The sequence below is a fragment of the Perissodus microlepis genome, chromosome 8, assembly GCF_051167445.1.
Source record: "Perissodus microlepis isolate ML-2025 ecotype Zambia chromosome 8, ASM5116744v1, whole genome shotgun sequence".
Lineage (NCBI taxonomy): Eukaryota > Metazoa > Chordata > Actinopteri > Cichliformes > Cichlidae > Perissodus > Perissodus microlepis.
In genome coordinates this window covers 4,219,164-4,236,439 of record NC_140468.1, presented here as the reverse complement: position 1 = coordinate 4,236,439, position 17,276 = coordinate 4,219,164, and the positions used below count along the sequence as shown (strand labels likewise).

Below are 17,276 nucleotides of genomic sequence, written 5' to 3'. Positions count from 1 at the left end.
GCCTTAAACTGGACTAATCAACATAAGGATGGAAGCCACTGTGGAACTTTTTCAGTAAGTTGAGTTTTGTACGTGTTTTGTAAGTTAATCAGTAAATTAACACCAATAGCTAGTTAACCTTAGCAATTCACACAACAACTGGGTGTTGGGTAACTATGATGTTTTTATTTTAGAAAATAGTCCGTACACATGAATTAATGTACTTTAATATAAAAATGGAAGGTGATACAACCTCAAAAGCGTGGTTGCCTCTAGATTTAAAAAGAGAAATAAGGTCTAGTAGTTTCACTATATAAAGAATAAATGCAAAATTTAAAAAGAACTGTTATAGCTGGATATATCGACGACTTATTCAATTATATGAAATGTTATGGCTTCGTGTGCCACAGTGTTTTTCTTTAAACTACTTGGGAACACTTTTACTGGCAGTCGGTGATGTCACTGAAAGGCAAGATTCTGTTGCCATAGTCTCCTGAGTTTATTTTGAAAGCTCACTTACAGAACTCGCTTAAACAGCTTAGAAAGGACCAGCACACACATTTGAAGAAATATTCACTACGTTTTCCTGTTTCAAACATTTTAAAAATTAAGATGAACAAGGAAACGAGAAAAAGTACAAGTCCAGCAGATAAGAAAGATCCAGGAGATCAAAGTAAGTGAACAAATACATCAAATCTGTGTAAAATCCCCCAAATAACAGAATCTACATTTCTAAAAATGTTGACACTCTGTGTAAAAATGAATCATTTGAATCCTGTGTTTGAGTGAAAATAGCAGAAATACAACATGTCTAATCAAAGAAAGGTTACTGGGGCACTTTGTCTTTGGTAAAATAACGGGACAAGTTTATTCTTGGACTCAGCAGTAAAAACAGACCAACAAGTGTCATGAAGATCTAAGACTTAGTAGACCTAGTATGGACTGGTGTTGCTCTGTTTTTATCAAAAGGATAAAGTTATTAGAATGCCATCAAAATCCTTCCAGTCCTGATGTCGAGCACTCTTTTTTACTACTGTGTTGTTGTTGTTGTGTACAGACTCTAAGAACAGGATGGCTAAAAGAAAGGCCAGTCCTGAAAGGAAGACCCCCGTAAAAAGGAGGAGGGTCACTGAGCAGGCTGCTCCTTCCACCAGCTCAGACGCTCATGAGGTCAAAGGAGTGAAGCGTAAGGTCCAGCAAGATGCAGCGGGCACAACCAGTCCAGCAAAGAAGCCTAAACTTGCTGAGCCTACGAGCGGTGACAAGGAGCAAGCGTCTTCCTCCTTGGACGCTGGTAAAGGTAGACTAATTAGTTGAGTGAGGGGTAGATTAAGGAGATGAAGGAGATATTTGTGTCTATGATCTAATGAGCTGATGTGCTTTTGGTGTTTTCCACATCTGCAGACTGCAGTCAAAGCACAAAGCACGGGTGCATGAAAGATGGCAGGAGGAAGTCTGCAGGAGACAGCAAAGAGCCACCCAAGAGAAAGAAAGGGGACAAAACCAAACACAGCGCCCAAACTTCAGCAGCTGACCAGAGACGTAAGTAGCAAGCAGCTTGGCTTTTATACTCTGGTGAAGAGCAAAATGAACATTTAGGCTACAGCAGAGAGTCATTTGTGTCACAGCTGTAGTAAAACAACACGTGTGTTTGTCTTTTCAGGTGAATTCCAGGCCAGATACGTGGAGGAGCACCATCTTGGAGGAGGCGGCTGTGGAGCAGTGTTTGCTGGCTACCGGATAACGGATCGTTGCCCAGTAAGTGTTCAGATGGTGGGAGTAAGACAGGCAGTAACGCAGATAACGGATAATATCGTAAGCTGAGACGTGTGCTGTTTCACACCTTTAGTGATGTCATACGGAGGAAATGCTCACCAATGCTCTGTGTCTTTTAGGTAGCCATCAAACACATTCCAAAGGACAGAATCCCCATCAAAGTGACGGTAAGTGTGCAACACTTGAACTGTTTTTACATTCCTGGACTGAGTGCAGCGTTCACCTGTGGAACGTCTCTTCCTCATCATCCACTTTGTTGGAATATATCAGGGTGAAAACGGGAAGCGGGTCTCGGTGGAAGTGGCCATTATGCTGAAGCTTGCAGCTGAAGCGGATGGACCAGTGGGAGCGTCAGCACCCGTGTCTCTGCTGGACTGGTTTGACCTCGGCACAGAGCTGATCCTGGTGCTGGAGAGACCCATCCCCGCTGTGGACCTGCATGATTACATAACAGCAAATGGAGGATGTTTACCAGAGGAAAAGGCCAAGGTAAGTTGACTGGAAGAGCCTTAGACTGTACAGCATTCAATCAAAGCACAGAGTATCAGAGAAGCGTCAACCCATTGACTCATTACTGTCTTTTTCATCTTTTCCAGGTCATTCTGAAGCAGCTGGTTGATGCAGCGAAGCACCTGGAGGATAAACACATCTTTCACCGGGACATCAAGAGTGAGAACATTCTGATTGAGACCGGCTCAGATGTGCCTCGTGTTCGTATCATCGACTTTGGACTGAGCTGCTTTGCTAAGGAGCGATCGGTGTACCGCCTCTTCTATGGTAACATATTCAGCTCCTGCTCTTCACACATGTAGCAATTTGTGCCTTTTGTTTTACAAGAAATTGTCATTGTGTCTGTTTATTAGGTACACCTATTCACACCCCTCCCGAATGTTACGGCCGCAAAAAATACAGGGCTGGACCCACCACAGTGTGGCAAATGGGAGTGGTGCTGTATGAAGCGCTTCATGTGGGGGACTTTAATACCATGACGTTCCTCCAAAAGGAACTGAAATTCAACAAGGATCTGTCGCCACGTAAGAAAACGTCACGCTTCAACATTCACTGATGGCTTGGATCACTGGAACTATCATCTTCATCTTTTTCCTCCTTTCTTTCTCTCCAGACTGCCGGAACTTCTTGGACGCATGTTTAACCAACGTCCCGGAGAAGCGCCCAACGCTGGAGGACCTCCAGCTTCACCCCTGGCTCAGATAAACCCGTCTCTCTCACACACAGACACACACTTCATATATTGTCATATAAGTGTGATACATTACCTAACTTTCTTTTCTTTGTCTTTTTTTTTTTTTTTTTTTTTTTGTCTTTTTTACAGGAAAAAATTGTTTTTAGTTTTTTTGGCCTATTCTAAATTTTGTTGTCCTGGAGTTCCTGTAACCCCCCCCCCAGCCGTCCCAGGAAAGGGGATCTCTCTTTGAATGGGCTTTCCCGAGGTTTCTTCCCATCGATCTGGCCCCCCGGGGAGTTTTTCCTCGTCTTCATAGAGAGCTTGGGCTGGGTCAGGAGCTCCATCAAAATTGGCCTAATTTGATTAGTTAAATGTAATAAAATACTTTAATGTAATCAAATAAAATTTAGTAAAAGTCTGAACATTTAATTTCCATCAAAATAAAACTTGTTAAATTCAACTTTGGTGAGAATACTCTTTTATTACCATTTCAAGGATTGTTTTTTACCCAAAAAAGAAGAAAACTGAAAATGAATCAGGTTAAAGTATAACTACTGGCCTGCATTTACCAGTAAGTACAAACTCTCCACAAGTACCACTTAACTCAGGTTTCCCACGGCACCTGTGCAGAGTTTCTGTTTATGACCGTGCTCTTGTTTAAGTTGACTCGGCTCATTAATAAATCTTGTAAAAAGTTCAAGCGATTGCGTCTGCTCTTTGGTCCAACTGCACTCTCATTTCCAGTCTGTGACATGGGGGTTCCTGTCTTTCTTTCCTTTGCATTATTGTTAGGTTTTTACCTTTCAATATAAGGTGCCTTGAGGCAACCGTTGTTGTGATTTTGTGCTATATCAATCAAATACCCTCTGTAACCCTGTTGTGTTGCAACTCCAAATGGGAACATTTTTCGTGAATGCAACTGCTTCTACTGACATTTTGACTTTAAACATAAAATATTTTTGTATTTGTCAAGTAATACCACACACTACTCAAACAGGTGGTATGAACTTATTTCAAACAACTGCATAATTTGAAGGATACAGCTTACGTAAGCCAAATCTTTGTAAGCTGCAAAGACCATTAAAGGCAGGAGTGTTTGTTAAATGGGAAAGTTTAACCTACAACAGGGATACTTTGGACAGCATTGTTTGACACAGACAGGAGGATTTTTTTTATATAAAATATTAATAATGCACTAGAGCCTACATTAAATATATTATGTATAATCCAGCTGAATGAAATACAGTGGAACAATGGATTTCCATTCCATCTTGGGTTCTTAACATGCTAGGCTAGGCTCACACCTAGCCTAGCATCGGCAGTAACATCTGTAGCTTGTAACATTCAACACTTATACCACACTGTAAGGAACAACAAGAAAAGTAAAACAACACACTACATTCTCATAGCTCCCGATTATTTTTTTCCAAATGTTTTTGAGCTTAATCGGCCAGTAAAATACATTATCTAAACTTAACAGGTAGCTAACGAAAGCGAGTGACTCACCGAGATTTTCCAACACAAATAACTCCACAGATGTTATTCCCTCTGGGGTCAGAGTTCGGGGGCCTAATAAAAGAGCAGCTTATTAGCACTGTTATGTGTAAAAAAAAAAAAAAAAAAGGTCTCATTAACTGCTTTGCAGCACTGCATACTTTGTTGAAAGTACACTTGACCGCCAGGGGGTGGCATCAAGATGGCGGCTTTAACGGTGGTGTGTTTTTCAGGAGCACCGAAAGAGCGCACAATTTGCTAAGTAAGTTTATTCTCCTTCCAGTTGAATATGCCCACAAGATTATTAAACATACAAAGCTGCATTTTGTACCATCAAACTGTAATGCTAAGACGTCTTCACATGCTAAAGTCAGTGATCATGGCTATGCTAACATCGAAGCGGCTAATGTGGGCCTAAACAAACAAGAAAGCGGAGCAGACTCAACGCCGCCAACTCTGTCCAAACAACCGCCAGAGGAGAAAAGAACAAAATCTTCAGAGGAAGATGGTATCTCCAATAAAACAATCTTTGAAGCCATTCTGGGACTTGAGAAGAAATTTGAAACACAACTGGAAGATATCAGAGAGCAAAACAGACAGAGTGCAGCTATGGTCGCCAGTTTGGCTAAGGCTGTAGAGTTTAACACTGCATAGATGGTCAATTGTAAAATTAAAGTTGCTAAACTAGAAAATGCGAATGAACAGCTGCTTAAAGAAAAACGGCAATTTGATATATATATTTCTTTAATTTGGAAAAGAGTAGGCAAAAATAAATTTTATATCTTCCTTCTTAATTGATGGCATTGAATGTGAGGAGCCTAAAATTTTGCAAGATGAAGTTTATACATTCTATTCCAATCTATATTCCTCACAGTTCTCCCAAGCAGACTGTGATGTCTGATTTGATCAAATAAATAATTTAATCCCTCAAATTGATGAATCATTTAAGGAATTTTGTGAATCTGATTTTAGAATTGAAGAGTTAGATGCATCTGTTAAGAAAATGGCGTTTAATAAATCCCCTGGTCCAGATGGGCTTAAAGTTAATTTCTTCAATTTTTCAGGGAAGACTTAAGGGAAATTTTATTTAAAGCTATATTGGTTTTCAATAAAGCCAATATAGCTTTAATAAAAACAACCCAATACATTTAATCTTATGTAAGGAGTATATACATGAATGTCAATTTTTTTTAAGACCAAACCAACCTTAGTTCACTGGAAGAACGACTTAAACCTGTTTATTAAATCCGTGACTTTGATTAAAAAGAAAAAGGCTACATATTTTGCTTCCTTTTTGGAAGATTTAGATTTGTTGAATTAATACTTTGATAATTTCCTGTATTTCACATGGGTTAAAAAAGATATATTAAATATATTTGTTTATGCTTTTTAAAGAACATATTTTAACAACAACAAATAAATCCTCGCTAACAAAAAAGGAACTTCAAGCGCCAAATTGCTTTATATTTCTTCACTTAAATATACAGGCAGCAAGTAGGGGTGACATGGGGCCCCAAGTTTGAGGTGTTAGGCCTTAAACTGGACTAATCAACATAAGGATGGAAGCCACTGTGGAACTTTTTCAGTAAGTTGAGTTTTGTACGTGTTTTGTAAGTTAATCAGTAAATTAACACCAATAGCTAGTTAACCTTAGCAATTCACACAACAACTGGGTGTTGGGTAACTATGATGTTTTTATTTTAGAAAATAGTCCGTACACATGAATTAATGTACTTTAATATAAAAATGGAAGGTGATACAACCTCAAAAGCGTGGTTGCCTCTAGATTTAAAAAGAGAAATAAGGTCTAGTAGTTTCACTATATAAAGAATAAATGCAAAATTTAAAAAGAACTGTTATAGCTGGATATATCGACGACTTATTCAATTATATGAAATGTTATGGCTTCGTGTGCCACAGTGTTTTTCTTTAAACTACTTGGGAACACTTTTACTGGCAGTCGGTGATGTCACTGAAAGGCAAGATTCTGTTGCCATAGTCTCCTGAGTTTATTTTGAAAGCTCACTTACAGAACTCGCTTAAACAGCTTAGAAAGGACCAGCACACACATTTGAAGAAATATTCACTACGTTTTCCTGTTTCAAACATTTTAAAAATTAAGATGAACAAGGAAACGAGAAAAAGTACAAGTCCAGCAGATAAGAAAGATCCAGGAGATCAAAGTAAGTAAACAAATACATCAAATCTGTGTAAAATCCCCCAAATAACAGAATCTACATTTCTAAAAATGTTGACACTCTGTGTAAAAATGAATCATTTGAATCCTGTGTTTGAGTGAAAATAGCAGAAATACAACATGTCTAATCAAAGAAAGGTTACTGGGGCACTTTGTCTTTGGTAAAATAACGGGACAAGTTTATTCTTGGACTCAGCAGTAAAAACAGACCAACAAGTGTCATGAAGATCTAAGACTTAGTAGACCTAGTATGGACTGGTGTTGCTCTGTTTTTATCAAAAGGATAAACTTATTAGAATGCCATCAAAATCCTTCCAGTCCTGATGTCGAGCACTCTTTTTTACTACTGTGTTGTTGTTGTTGTGTACAGACTCTAAGAACAGGATGGCTAAAAGAAAGGCCAGTCCTGAAAGGAAGACCCCCGTAAAAAGGAGGAGGGTCACTGAGCAGGCTGCTCCTTCCACCAGCTCAGACGCTCATGAGGTCAAAGGAGTGAAGCGTAAGGTCCAGCAAGATGCAGCGGGCACAACCAGTCCAGCAAAGAAGCCTAAACTTGCTGAGCCTACGAGCGGTGACAAGGAGCAAGCGTCTTCCTCCTTGGACGCTGGTAAAGGTAGACTAATTAGTTGAGTGAGGGGTAGATTAAGGAGATGAAGGAGATATTTGTGTCTATGATCTAATGAGCTGATGTGCTTTTGGTGTTTTCCACATCTGCAGACTGCAGTCAAAGCACAAAGCACGGGTGCATGAAAGATGGCAGGAGGAAGTCTGCAGGAGACAGCAAAGAGCCACCCAAGAGAAAGAAAGGGGACAAAACCAAACACAGCGCCCAAACTTCAGCAGCTGACCAGAGACGTAAGTAGCAAGCAGCTTGGCTTTTATACTCTGGTGAAGAGCAAAATGAACATTTAGGCTACAGCAGAGAGTCATTTGTGTCACAGCTGTAGTAAAACAACACGTGTGTTTGTCTTTTCAGGTGAATTCCAGGCCAGATACGTGGAGGAGCACCATCTTGGAGGAGGCGGCTGTGGAGCAGTGTTTGCTGGCTACCGGATAACGGATCGTTGCCCAGTAAGTGTTCAGATGGTGGGAGTAAGACAGGCAGTAACGCAGATAACGGATAATATCGTAAGCTGAGACGTGTGCTGTTTCACACCTTTAGTGATGTCATACGGAGGAAATGCTCACCAATGCTCTGTGTCTTTTAGGTAGCCATCAAACACATTCCAAAGGACAGAATCCCCATCAAAGTGACGGTAAGTGTGCAACACTTGAACTGTTTTTACATTCCTGGACTGAGTGCAGCGTTCACCTGTGGAACGTCTCTTCCTCATCATCCACTTTGTTGGAATATATCAGGGTGAAAACGGGAAGCGGGTCTCGGTGGAAGTGGCCATTATGCTGAAGCTTGCAGCTGAAGCGGATGGACCAGTGGGAGCGTCAGCACCCGTGTCTCTGCTGGACTGGTTTGACCTCGGCACAGAGCTGATCCTGGTGCTGGAGAGACCCATCCCCGCTCTGGACCTGCATGATTACATAACAGCAAATGGAGGATGTTTACCAGAGGAAAAGGCCAAGGTAAGTTGACTGGAAGAGCCTTAGACTGTACAGCATTCAATCAAAGCACAGAGTATCAGAGAAGCGTCAACCCATTGACTCATTACTGTCTTTTTCATCTTTTCCAGGTCATTCTGAAGCAGCTGGTTGATGCAGCGAAGCACCTGGAGGATAAACACATCTTTCACCGGGACATCAAGAGTGAGAACATTCTGATTGAGACCGGCTCAGATGTGCCTCGTGTTCGCATCATCGACTTTGGACTGAGCTGCTTTGCTAAGGAGCGATCGGTGTACCGCCTCTTCTATGGTAACATATTCAGCTCCTGCTCTTCACACATGTAGCAATTTGTGCCTTTTGTTTTACAAGAAATTGTCATTGTGTCTGTTTATTAGGTACACCTATTCACACCCCTCCCGAATGTTACGGCCGCAAAAAATACAGGGCTGGACCCACCACGGTGTGGCAAATGGGAGTGGTGCTGTATGAAGCGCTTCATGTGGGGGACTTTAATACCATGACGTTCCTCCAAAAGGAACTGAAATTCAACAAGGATCTGTCGCCACGTAAGAAAACGTCACGCTTCAACATTCACTGATGGCTTGGATCACTGGAACTATCATCTTCATCTTTTTCCTCCTTTCTTTCTCTCCAGACTGCCGGAACTTCTTGGACGCATGTTTAACCAACGTCCCGGAGAAGCGCCCAACGCTGGGGGACCTCCAGCTTCACCCCTGGCTCAGATAAACCCGTCTCTCTCACACACAGACACACACTTCATATATTGTCATATAAGTGTGATACATTACCTAACTTTCTTTTCTTTGTCTTTTTTTTTTTTTTTTTTTTGTCTTTTTTACAGGAAAAAATTGTTTTTAGTTTTTTTGGCCTATTCTAAATTTTGTTGTCCTGGAGTTCCTGTAACCCCCCCCCAGCCGTCCCAGGAAAGGGGATCTCTCTTTGAATGGGCTTTCCCGAGGTTTCTTCCCATCGATCTGGCCCCCCGGGGAGTTTTTCCTCGTCTTCATAGAGAGCTTGGGCTGGGTCAGGAGCTCCATCAAAATTGGCCTAATTTGATTAGTTAAATGTAATAAAATACTTTAATGTAATCAAATAAAATTTAGTAAAAGTCTGAACATTTAATTTCCATCAAAATAAAACTTGTTAAATTCAACTTTGGTGAGAATACTCTTTTATTACCATTTCAAGGATTGTTTTTTACCCAAAAAAGAAGAAAACTGAAAATGAATCAGGTTAAAGTATAACTACTGGCCTGCATTTACCAGTAAGTACAAACTCTCCACAAGTACCACTTAACTCAGGTTTCCCACGGCACCTGTGCAGAGTTTCTGTTTATGACCGTGCTCTTGTTTAAGTTGACTCCGCTCATTAATAAATCTTGTAAAAAGTTCAAGCGATTGCGTCTGCTCTTTGGTCCAACTGCACTCTCATTTCCAGTCTGTGACATGGGGGTTCCTGTCTTTCTTTCCTTTGCATTATTGTTAGGTTTTTACCTTTCAATATAAGGTGCCTTGAGGCAACCGTTGTTGTGATTTTGTGCTATATCAATCAAATACCCTCTGTAACCCTGTTGTGTTGCAACTCCAAATGGGAACATTTTTCGTGAATGCAACTGCTTCTACTGACATTTTGACTTTAAACATAAAATATTTTTGTATTTGTCAAGTAATACCACACACTACTCAAACAGGTGGTATGAACTTATTTCAAACAACTGCATAATTTGAAGGATACAGCTTACGTAAGCCAAATCTTTGTAAGCTGCAAAGACCATTAAAGTCAGGAGTGTTTGTTAAATGGGAAAGTTTAACCTACAACAGGGATACTTTGGACAGCATTGTTTGACACAGACAGGAGGATTTTTTTTATATAAAATATTAATAATGCACTAGAGCCTACATTAAATATATTATGTATAATCCAGCTGAATGAAATACAGTGGAACAATGGATTTCCATTCCATCTTGGGTTCTTTTTTTTTTTTTTTTTTTTTTTGTGTCCCGTTTGGATCTTTAGCCATCAGAATTGTTGTCTTAAGGCCAAGAAAGATGCCAAGCGGATTTATTTTACCAAGTGGATCATCATGGCCTTGCCATATTGGTCCATTTGATTGACCTTTATTATAATTGTGTATTTATTTTATTTTCGGTTGCTACAAACGGGACAGACATGACTGGGGGATAGGACAGGGAGAAAGAATGAAAGAAAGAAAATCAAAGGGGAGAAGAGACGGTGAGAAGGGGGGGAAGAAAGGAAAAAACAAACAAACAAAACGCCTGGATCACCTGTATGGAGAAAAAAAACAGAAGAGAAAGCAAACAACTAAGAGCAACATAATAAAAACAGCACCATCACAATAAACTAGCTAGCAGTAGATAACAGTAGATACTAAATAATAAACGATATTGTGCAGCACGCAAGATTTCCATTCCATCTTGGGTTCTTAACATGCTAGGCTAGGCTCACACCTAGCCTAGCATCGGCAGTAACATCTGTAGCTTGTAACATTCAACACTTATACCACACTGTAAGGAACAACAAGAAAAGTAAAACAACACACTACATTCTCATAGCTCCCGATTATTTTTTTCCAAATGTTTTTGAGCTTAATCGGCCAGTAAAATACATTATCTAAACTTAACAGGTAGCTAACGAAAGCGAGTGACTCACCGAGATTTTCCAACACAAATAACTCCACAGATGTTATTCCCTCTGGGGTCAGAGTTCGGGGGCCTAATAAAAGAGCAGCTTATTAGCACTGTTATGTGTAAAAAAAAAAAAAAAAAAGGTCTCATTAACTGCTTTGCAGCACTGCATACATTGTTGAAAGTACACTTGACCGCCAGGGGGTGGCATCAAGATGGCGGCTTTAACGGTCGTGTATTTTTTCAGGAGCACCGAAAGAGCGCACAATTTGCTAAGTAAGTTTATTCTCCTTCCAGTTGAATATGCCCACAAGATTATTAAACATACAAAGCTGCATTTTGTACCATCAAACTGTAATGCTAAGACGTCTTCACATGCTAAAGTCAGTGATCATGGCTATGCTAACATCGAAGCGGCTAATGTGGGCCTAAACAAACAAGAAAGCGGAGCAGACTCAACGCCGCCAACTCTGTCCAAACAACCGCCAGAGGAGAAAAGAACAAAATCTTCAGAGGAAGATGGTATCTCCAATAAAACAATCTTTGAAGCCTTTCTGGGACTTGAGAAGAAATTTGAAACACAACTGGAAGATATCAGAGAACAAAACAGAGTGCAGCTATGGTCGCCAGTTTGGCTAAGGCTGTAGAGTTTAACACTGCATAGATGGTCAATTGTAAAATTAAAGTTGCTAAACTAGAAAATGCGAATAAACAGCTGCTTAAAGAAAAACGGCAATTTGATATATATATTTTTTTAATTTGGAAAAGAGTAGGCAAAAATAAATTTTATATCTTCCTTCTTAATTGATGGCATTGAATGTGACGAGCCTAAAATTTTGCAAGATGAAGTTTATACATTCTATTCCAATCTATATTCCTCACAGTTCTCCCAAGCAGACTGTGATGTCTGTTTTGATCAAATAAATAATTTAATCCCTCAAATTGATGAATCATTTAAGGAATTTTGTGAATCTGATTTTAGAATTGAAGAGTTAGATGCATCTGTTAAGAAAATGGCGTTTAATAAATCCCCTGGTCCAGATGGGCTTAAAGTTAATTTCTTCAATTTTTCAGGGAAGACTTAAGGGAAATTTTATTTAAAGCTATATTGGTTTTAAATAAAGCCAATATAGCTTTAATAAAAACAACCCAATACATTTAATCTTATGTAAGCAGTATATACATGAATGTCAATTTTTTTTAAGACCAAACCAACCTTAGTTCACTGGAAGAACGACTTAAACCTGTTTATTAAATCCGTGACTTTGATTAAAAAGAAAAAGGCTACATATTTTGCTTCCTTTTTGGAAGATTTAGATTTGTTGAATTAATACTTTGATAATTTCCTGTATTTCACATGGGTTAAAAAAGATATATTAAATATATTTGTTTATGCTTTTTAAAGAACATATTTTAACATTGGACTCAACAACAAATAAATCCTCGCTAACAAAAAAGGAACTTCAAGCGCCAAATTGCTTTATATTTCTTCACTTAAATATACAGGCAGCAAGTAGGGGTGACATGGGGCCCCAAGTTTGAGGTGTTAGGCCTTAAACTGGACTAATCAACATAAGGATGGAAGCCACTGTGGAACTTTTTCAGTAAGTTGAGTTTTGTACGTGTTTTGTAAGTTAATCAGTAAATTAACACCAATAGCTAGTTAACCTTAGCAATTCACACAACAACTGGGTGTTGGGTAACTATGATGTTTTTATTTTAGAAAATAGTCCGTACACATGAATTAATGTACTTTAATATAAAAATGGAAGGTGATACAACCTCAAAAGCGTGGTTGCCTCTAGATTTAAAAAGAGAAATAAGGTCTAGTAGTTTCACTATATAAAGAATAAATGCAAAATTTAAAAAGAACTGTTATAGCTGGATATATCGACGACTTATTCAATTATATGAAATGTTATGGCTTCGTGTGCCACAGTGTTTTTCTTTAAACTACTTGGGAACACTTTTACTGGCAGTCGGTGATGTCACTGAAAGGCAAGATTCTGTTGCCATAGTCTCCTGAGTTTATTTTGAAAGCTCACTTACAGAACTCGCTTAAACAGCTTAGAAAGGACCAGCACACACATTTGAAGAAATATTCACTACGTTTTCCTGTTTCAAACATTTTAAAAATTAAGATGAACAAGGAAACGAGAAAAAGTACAAGTCCAGCAGATAAGAAAGATCCAGGAGATCAAAGTAAGTAAACAAATACATCAAATCTGTGTAAAATCCCCCAAATAACAGAATCTACATTTCTAAAAATGTTGACACTCTGTGTAAAAATGAATCATTTGAATCCTGTGTTTGAGTGAAAATAGCAGAAATACAACATGTCTAATCAAAGAAAGGTTACTGGGGCACTTTGTCTTTGGTAAAATAACGGGACAAGTTTATTCTTGGACTCAGCAGTAAAAACAGACCAACAAGTGTCATGAAGATCTAAGACTTAGTAGACCTAGTATGGACTGGTGTTGCTCTGTTTTTATCAAAAGGATAAACTTATTAGAATGCCATCAAAATCCTTCCAGTCCTGATGTCGAGCACTCTTTTTTACTACTGTGTTGTTGTTGTTGTTGTTGACAGACTCTAAGAACAGGATGGCTAAAAGAAAGGCCAGTCCTGAAAGGAAGACCCCCGTAAAAAGGAGGAGGGTCACTGAGCAGGCTGCTCCTTCCACCAGCTCAGACGCTCATGAGGTCAAAGGAGTGAAGCGTAAGGTCCAGCAAGATGCAGCGGGCACAACCAGTCCAGCAAAGAAGCCTAAACTTGCTGAGCCTACGAGCGGTGACAAGGAGCAAGCGTCTTCCTCCTTGGACGCTGGTAAAGGTAGACTAATTAGTTGAGTGAGGGGTAGATTAAGGAGATATTTGTGTCTATGATCTAATGAGCTGATGTGCTTTTGGTGTTTTCCACATCTGCAGACTGCAGTCAAAGCACAAATGGGTGCATGAAAGATGGCAGGAGGAAGTCTGCAGGAGACAGCAAAGAGCCACCCAAGAGAAAGAAAGGGGACAAAACCAAACACAGCGCCCAAACTTCAGCAGCTGACCAGAGACGTAAGTAGCAAGCAGCTTGGCTTTTATACTCTGGTGAAGAGCAAAATGAACATTTAGGCTACAGCAGAGAGTCATTTGTGTCACAGCTGTAGTAAAACAACACGTGTGTTTGTCTTTTCAGGTGAATTCCAGGCCAGATACGTGGAGGAGCACCATCTTGGAGGAGGCGGCTGTGGAGCAGTGTTTGCTGGCTACCGGATAACGGATCGTTGCCCAGTAAGTGTTCAGATGGTGGGAGTAAGACAGGCAGTAACGCAGATAACGGATAATATCGTAAGCTGAGACGTGTGCTGTTTCACACCTTTAGTGATGTCATACGGAGGAAATGCTCACCAATGCTCTGTGTCTTTTAGGTAGCCATCAAACACATTCCAAAGGACAGAATCCCCATCAAAGTGACGGTAAGTGTGCAACACTTGAACTGTTTTTACATTCCTGGACTGAGTGCAGCGTTCACCTGTGGAACGTCTCTTCCTCATCATCCACTTTGTTGGAATATATCAGGGTGAAAACGGGAAGCGGGTCTCGGTGGAAGTGGCCATTATGCTGAAGCTTGCAGCTGAAGCGGATGGACCAGTGGGAGCGTCAGCACCCGTGTCTCTGCTGGACTGGTTTGACCTCGGCACAGAGCTGATCCTGGTGCTGGAGAGACCCATCCCCGCTGTGGACCTGCATGATTACATAACAGCAAATGGAGGATGTTTACCAGAGGAAAAGGCCAAGGTAAGTTGACTGGAAGAGCCTTAGACTGTACAGCATTCAATCAAAGCACAGAGTATCAGAGAAGCGTCAACCCATTGACTCATTACTGTCTTTTTCATCTTTTCCAGGTCATTCTGAAGCAGCTGGTTGATGCAGCGAAGCACCTGGAGGATAAACACATCTTTCACCGGGACATCAAGAGTGAGAACATTCTGATTGAGACCGGCTCAGATGTGCCTCGTGTTCGTATCATCGACTTTGGACTGAGCTGCTTTGCTAAGGAGCGATCGGTGTACCGCCTCTTCTATGGTAACATATTCAGCTCCTGCTCTTCACACATGTAGCAATTTGTGCCTTTTGTTTTACAAGAAATTGTCATTGTGTCTGTTTATTAGGTACACCTATTCACACCCCTCCCGAATGTTACGGCCGCAAAAAATACAGGGCTGGACCCACCACGGTGTGGCAAATGGGAGTGGTGCTGTATGAAGCGCTTCATGTGGGGGACTTTAATACCATGACGTTCCTCCAAAAGGAACTGAAATTCAACAAGGATCTGTCGCCACGTAAGAAAACGTCACGCTTCAACATTCACTGATGGCTTGGATCACTGGAACTATCATCTTCATCTTTTTCCTCCTTTCTTTCTCTCCAGACTGCCGGAACTTCTTGGACGCATGTTTAACCAACGTCCCGGAGAAGCGCCCAACGCTGGGGGACCTCCAGCTTCACCCCTGGCTCAGATAAACCCGTCTCTCTCACACACAGACACACACTTCATATATTGTCATATAAGTGTGATACATTACCTAACTTTCTTTTCTTTGTCTTTTTTTTTTTTTTTTTTTTTGTCTTTTTTACAGGAAAAAATTGTTTTTAGTTTTTTTGGCCTATTCTAAATTTTGTTGTCCTGGAGTTCCTGTAACCCCCCCCCAGCCGTCCCAGGAAAGGGGATCTCTCTTTGAATGGGCTTTCCCGAGGTTTCTTCCCATCGATCTGGCCCCCCGGGGAGTTTTTCCTCGTCTTCATAGAGAGCTTGGGCTGGGTCAGGAGCTCCATCAAAATTGGCCTAATTTGATTAGTTAAATGTAATAAAATACTTTAATGTAATCAAATAAAATTTAGTAAAAGTCTGAACATTTAATTTCCATCAAAATAAAACTTGTTAAATTCAACTTTGGTGAGAATACTCTTTTATTACCATTTCAAGGATTGTTTTTTACCCAAAAAAGAAGAAAACTGAAAATGAATCAGGTTAAAGTATAACTACTGGCCTGCATTTACCAGTAAGTACAAACTCTCCACAAGTACCACTTAACTCAGGTTTCCCACGGCACCTGTGCAGAGTTTCTGTTTATGACCGTGCTCTTGTTTAAGTTGACTCCGCTCATTAATAAATCTTGTAAAAAGTTCAAGCGATTGCGTCTGCTCTTTGGTCCAACTGCACTCTCATTTCCAGTCTGTGACATGGGGGTTCCTGTCTTTCTTTCCTTTGCATTATTGTTAGGTTTTTACCTTTCAATATAAGGTGCCTTGAGGCAACCGTTGTTGTGATTTTGTGCTATATCAATCAAATACCCTCTGTAACCCTGTTGTGTTGCAACTCCAAATGGGAACATTTTTCATGAATGCAACTGCTTCTACTGACATTTTGACTTTAAACATAAAATATTTTTGTATTTGTCAAGTAATACCACACACTACTCAAACAGGTGGTATGAACTTATTTCAAACAACTGCATAATTTGAAGGATACAGCTTACGTAAGCCAAATCTTTGTAAGCTGGAAAGACCATTAAAGGCAGGAGTGTTTGTTAAATGGGAAAGTTTAACCTACAACAGGGATACTTTGGACAGCATTGTTTGACACAGACAGGAGGATTTTTTTTATATAAAATATTAATAATGCACTAGAGCCTACATTAAATATATTATGTATAATCCAGCTGAATGAAATACAGTGGAACAATGGATTTCCATTCCATCTTGGGTTCTTAACATGCTAGGCTAGGCTCACACCTAGCCTAGCATCGGCAGTAACATCTGTAGCTTGTAACATTCAACACTTATACCACACTGTAAGGAACAACAAGAAAAGTAAAACAACACACTACATTCTCATAGCTCCCGATTATTTTTTTCCAAATGTTTTTGAGCTTAATCGGCCAGTAAAATACATTATCTAAACTTAACAGGTAGCTAACGAAAGCGAGTGACTCACCGAGATTTTCCAACACAAATAACTCCACAGATGTTATTCCCTCTGGGGTCAGAGTTCGGGGGCCTAATAAAAGAGCAGCTTATTAGCACTGTTATGTGTAAAAAAAAAAAAAAAAAAAGGTCTCATTAACTGCTTTGCAGCACTGCATACTTTGTTGAAAGTACACTTGACCGCCAGGGGGTGGCATCAAGATGGCGGCTTTAACGGTCGTGTGTTTTTTCAGGAGCACCGAAAGAGCGCACAATTTGCTAAGTAAGTTTATTCTCCTTCCAGTTGAATATGCCCACAAGATTATTAAACATACAAAGCTGCATTTTGTACCATCAAACTGTAATGCTAAGACGTCTTCACATGCTAAAGTCAGTGATCATGGCTATGCTAACATCGAAGCGGCTAATGTGGGCCTAAACAAACAAGAAAGCGGAGCAGACTCAAC

At 40.1% G+C, this 17,276-nt stretch overlaps 3 protein-coding genes across 3 annotated transcripts; all 3 read left to right on the top strand.

Annotated features, from left to right (window-relative positions):
- Nucleotides 1–1,749: 1,749 nt before the first annotated feature.
- On the top strand, nucleotides 1,750–2,970 carry LOC146381160 (serine/threonine-protein kinase pim-1-like). Its single transcript, XM_084938587.1, has 6 exons — nucleotides 1,750–1,758; nucleotides 1,875–1,922; nucleotides 2,026–2,244; nucleotides 2,352–2,532; nucleotides 2,619–2,789; nucleotides 2,879–2,970. Exons 1-6 carry the CDS (start codon nucleotides 1,750–1,752, stop codon nucleotides 2,968–2,970), a joined length of 720 nt encoding a protein of 239 aa, XP_084794713.1.
- Nucleotides 2,971–7,715: 4,745 nt separating this feature from the next.
- On the top strand, nucleotides 7,716–8,936 carry LOC146381159 (serine/threonine-protein kinase pim-1-like). Its single transcript, XM_084938586.1, has 6 exons — nucleotides 7,716–7,724; nucleotides 7,841–7,888; nucleotides 7,992–8,210; nucleotides 8,318–8,498; nucleotides 8,585–8,755; nucleotides 8,845–8,936. Exons 1-6 carry the CDS (start codon nucleotides 7,716–7,718, stop codon nucleotides 8,934–8,936), a joined length of 720 nt encoding a protein of 239 aa, XP_084794712.1.
- Nucleotides 8,937–14,145: 5,209 nt separating this feature from the next.
- On the top strand, nucleotides 14,146–15,366 carry LOC146381158 (serine/threonine-protein kinase pim-1-like). Its single transcript, XM_084938585.1, has 6 exons — nucleotides 14,146–14,154; nucleotides 14,271–14,318; nucleotides 14,422–14,640; nucleotides 14,748–14,928; nucleotides 15,015–15,185; nucleotides 15,275–15,366. The coding sequence occupies exons 1-6, from the start codon at nucleotides 14,146–14,148 to the stop codon at nucleotides 15,364–15,366; spliced, it is 720 nt and encodes a 239-aa protein (XP_084794711.1).
- Nucleotides 15,367–17,276: the final 1,910 nt, after the last annotated feature.

Coding starts and splice junctions, on each gene's coding strand:
- LOC146381160 (XM_084938587.1), top strand. Junction 2,245..2,351: donor TACCAGAGGAAAAGGCCAAG/GTAAGTTGACTG, acceptor CATCTTTTCCAG/GTCATTCTGAAGCAGCTGGT. Junction 2,790..2,878: donor CAACAAGGATCTGTCGCCAC/GTAAGAAAACGT, acceptor CTTTCTCTCCAG/ACTGCCGGAACTTCTTGGAC.
- LOC146381159 (XM_084938586.1), top strand. Junction 7,889..7,991: donor GAATCCCCATCAAAGTGACG/GTAAGTGTGCAA, acceptor GGAATATATCAG/GGTGAAAACGGGAAGCGGGT. Junction 8,211..8,317: donor TACCAGAGGAAAAGGCCAAG/GTAAGTTGACTG, acceptor CATCTTTTCCAG/GTCATTCTGAAGCAGCTGGT.
- LOC146381158 (XM_084938585.1), top strand. Junction 14,929..15,014: donor GGTGTACCGCCTCTTCTATG/GTAACATATTCA, acceptor TCTGTTTATTAG/GTACACCTATTCACACCCCT. Junction 15,186..15,274: donor CAACAAGGATCTGTCGCCAC/GTAAGAAAACGT, acceptor CTTTCTCTCCAG/ACTGCCGGAACTTCTTGGAC.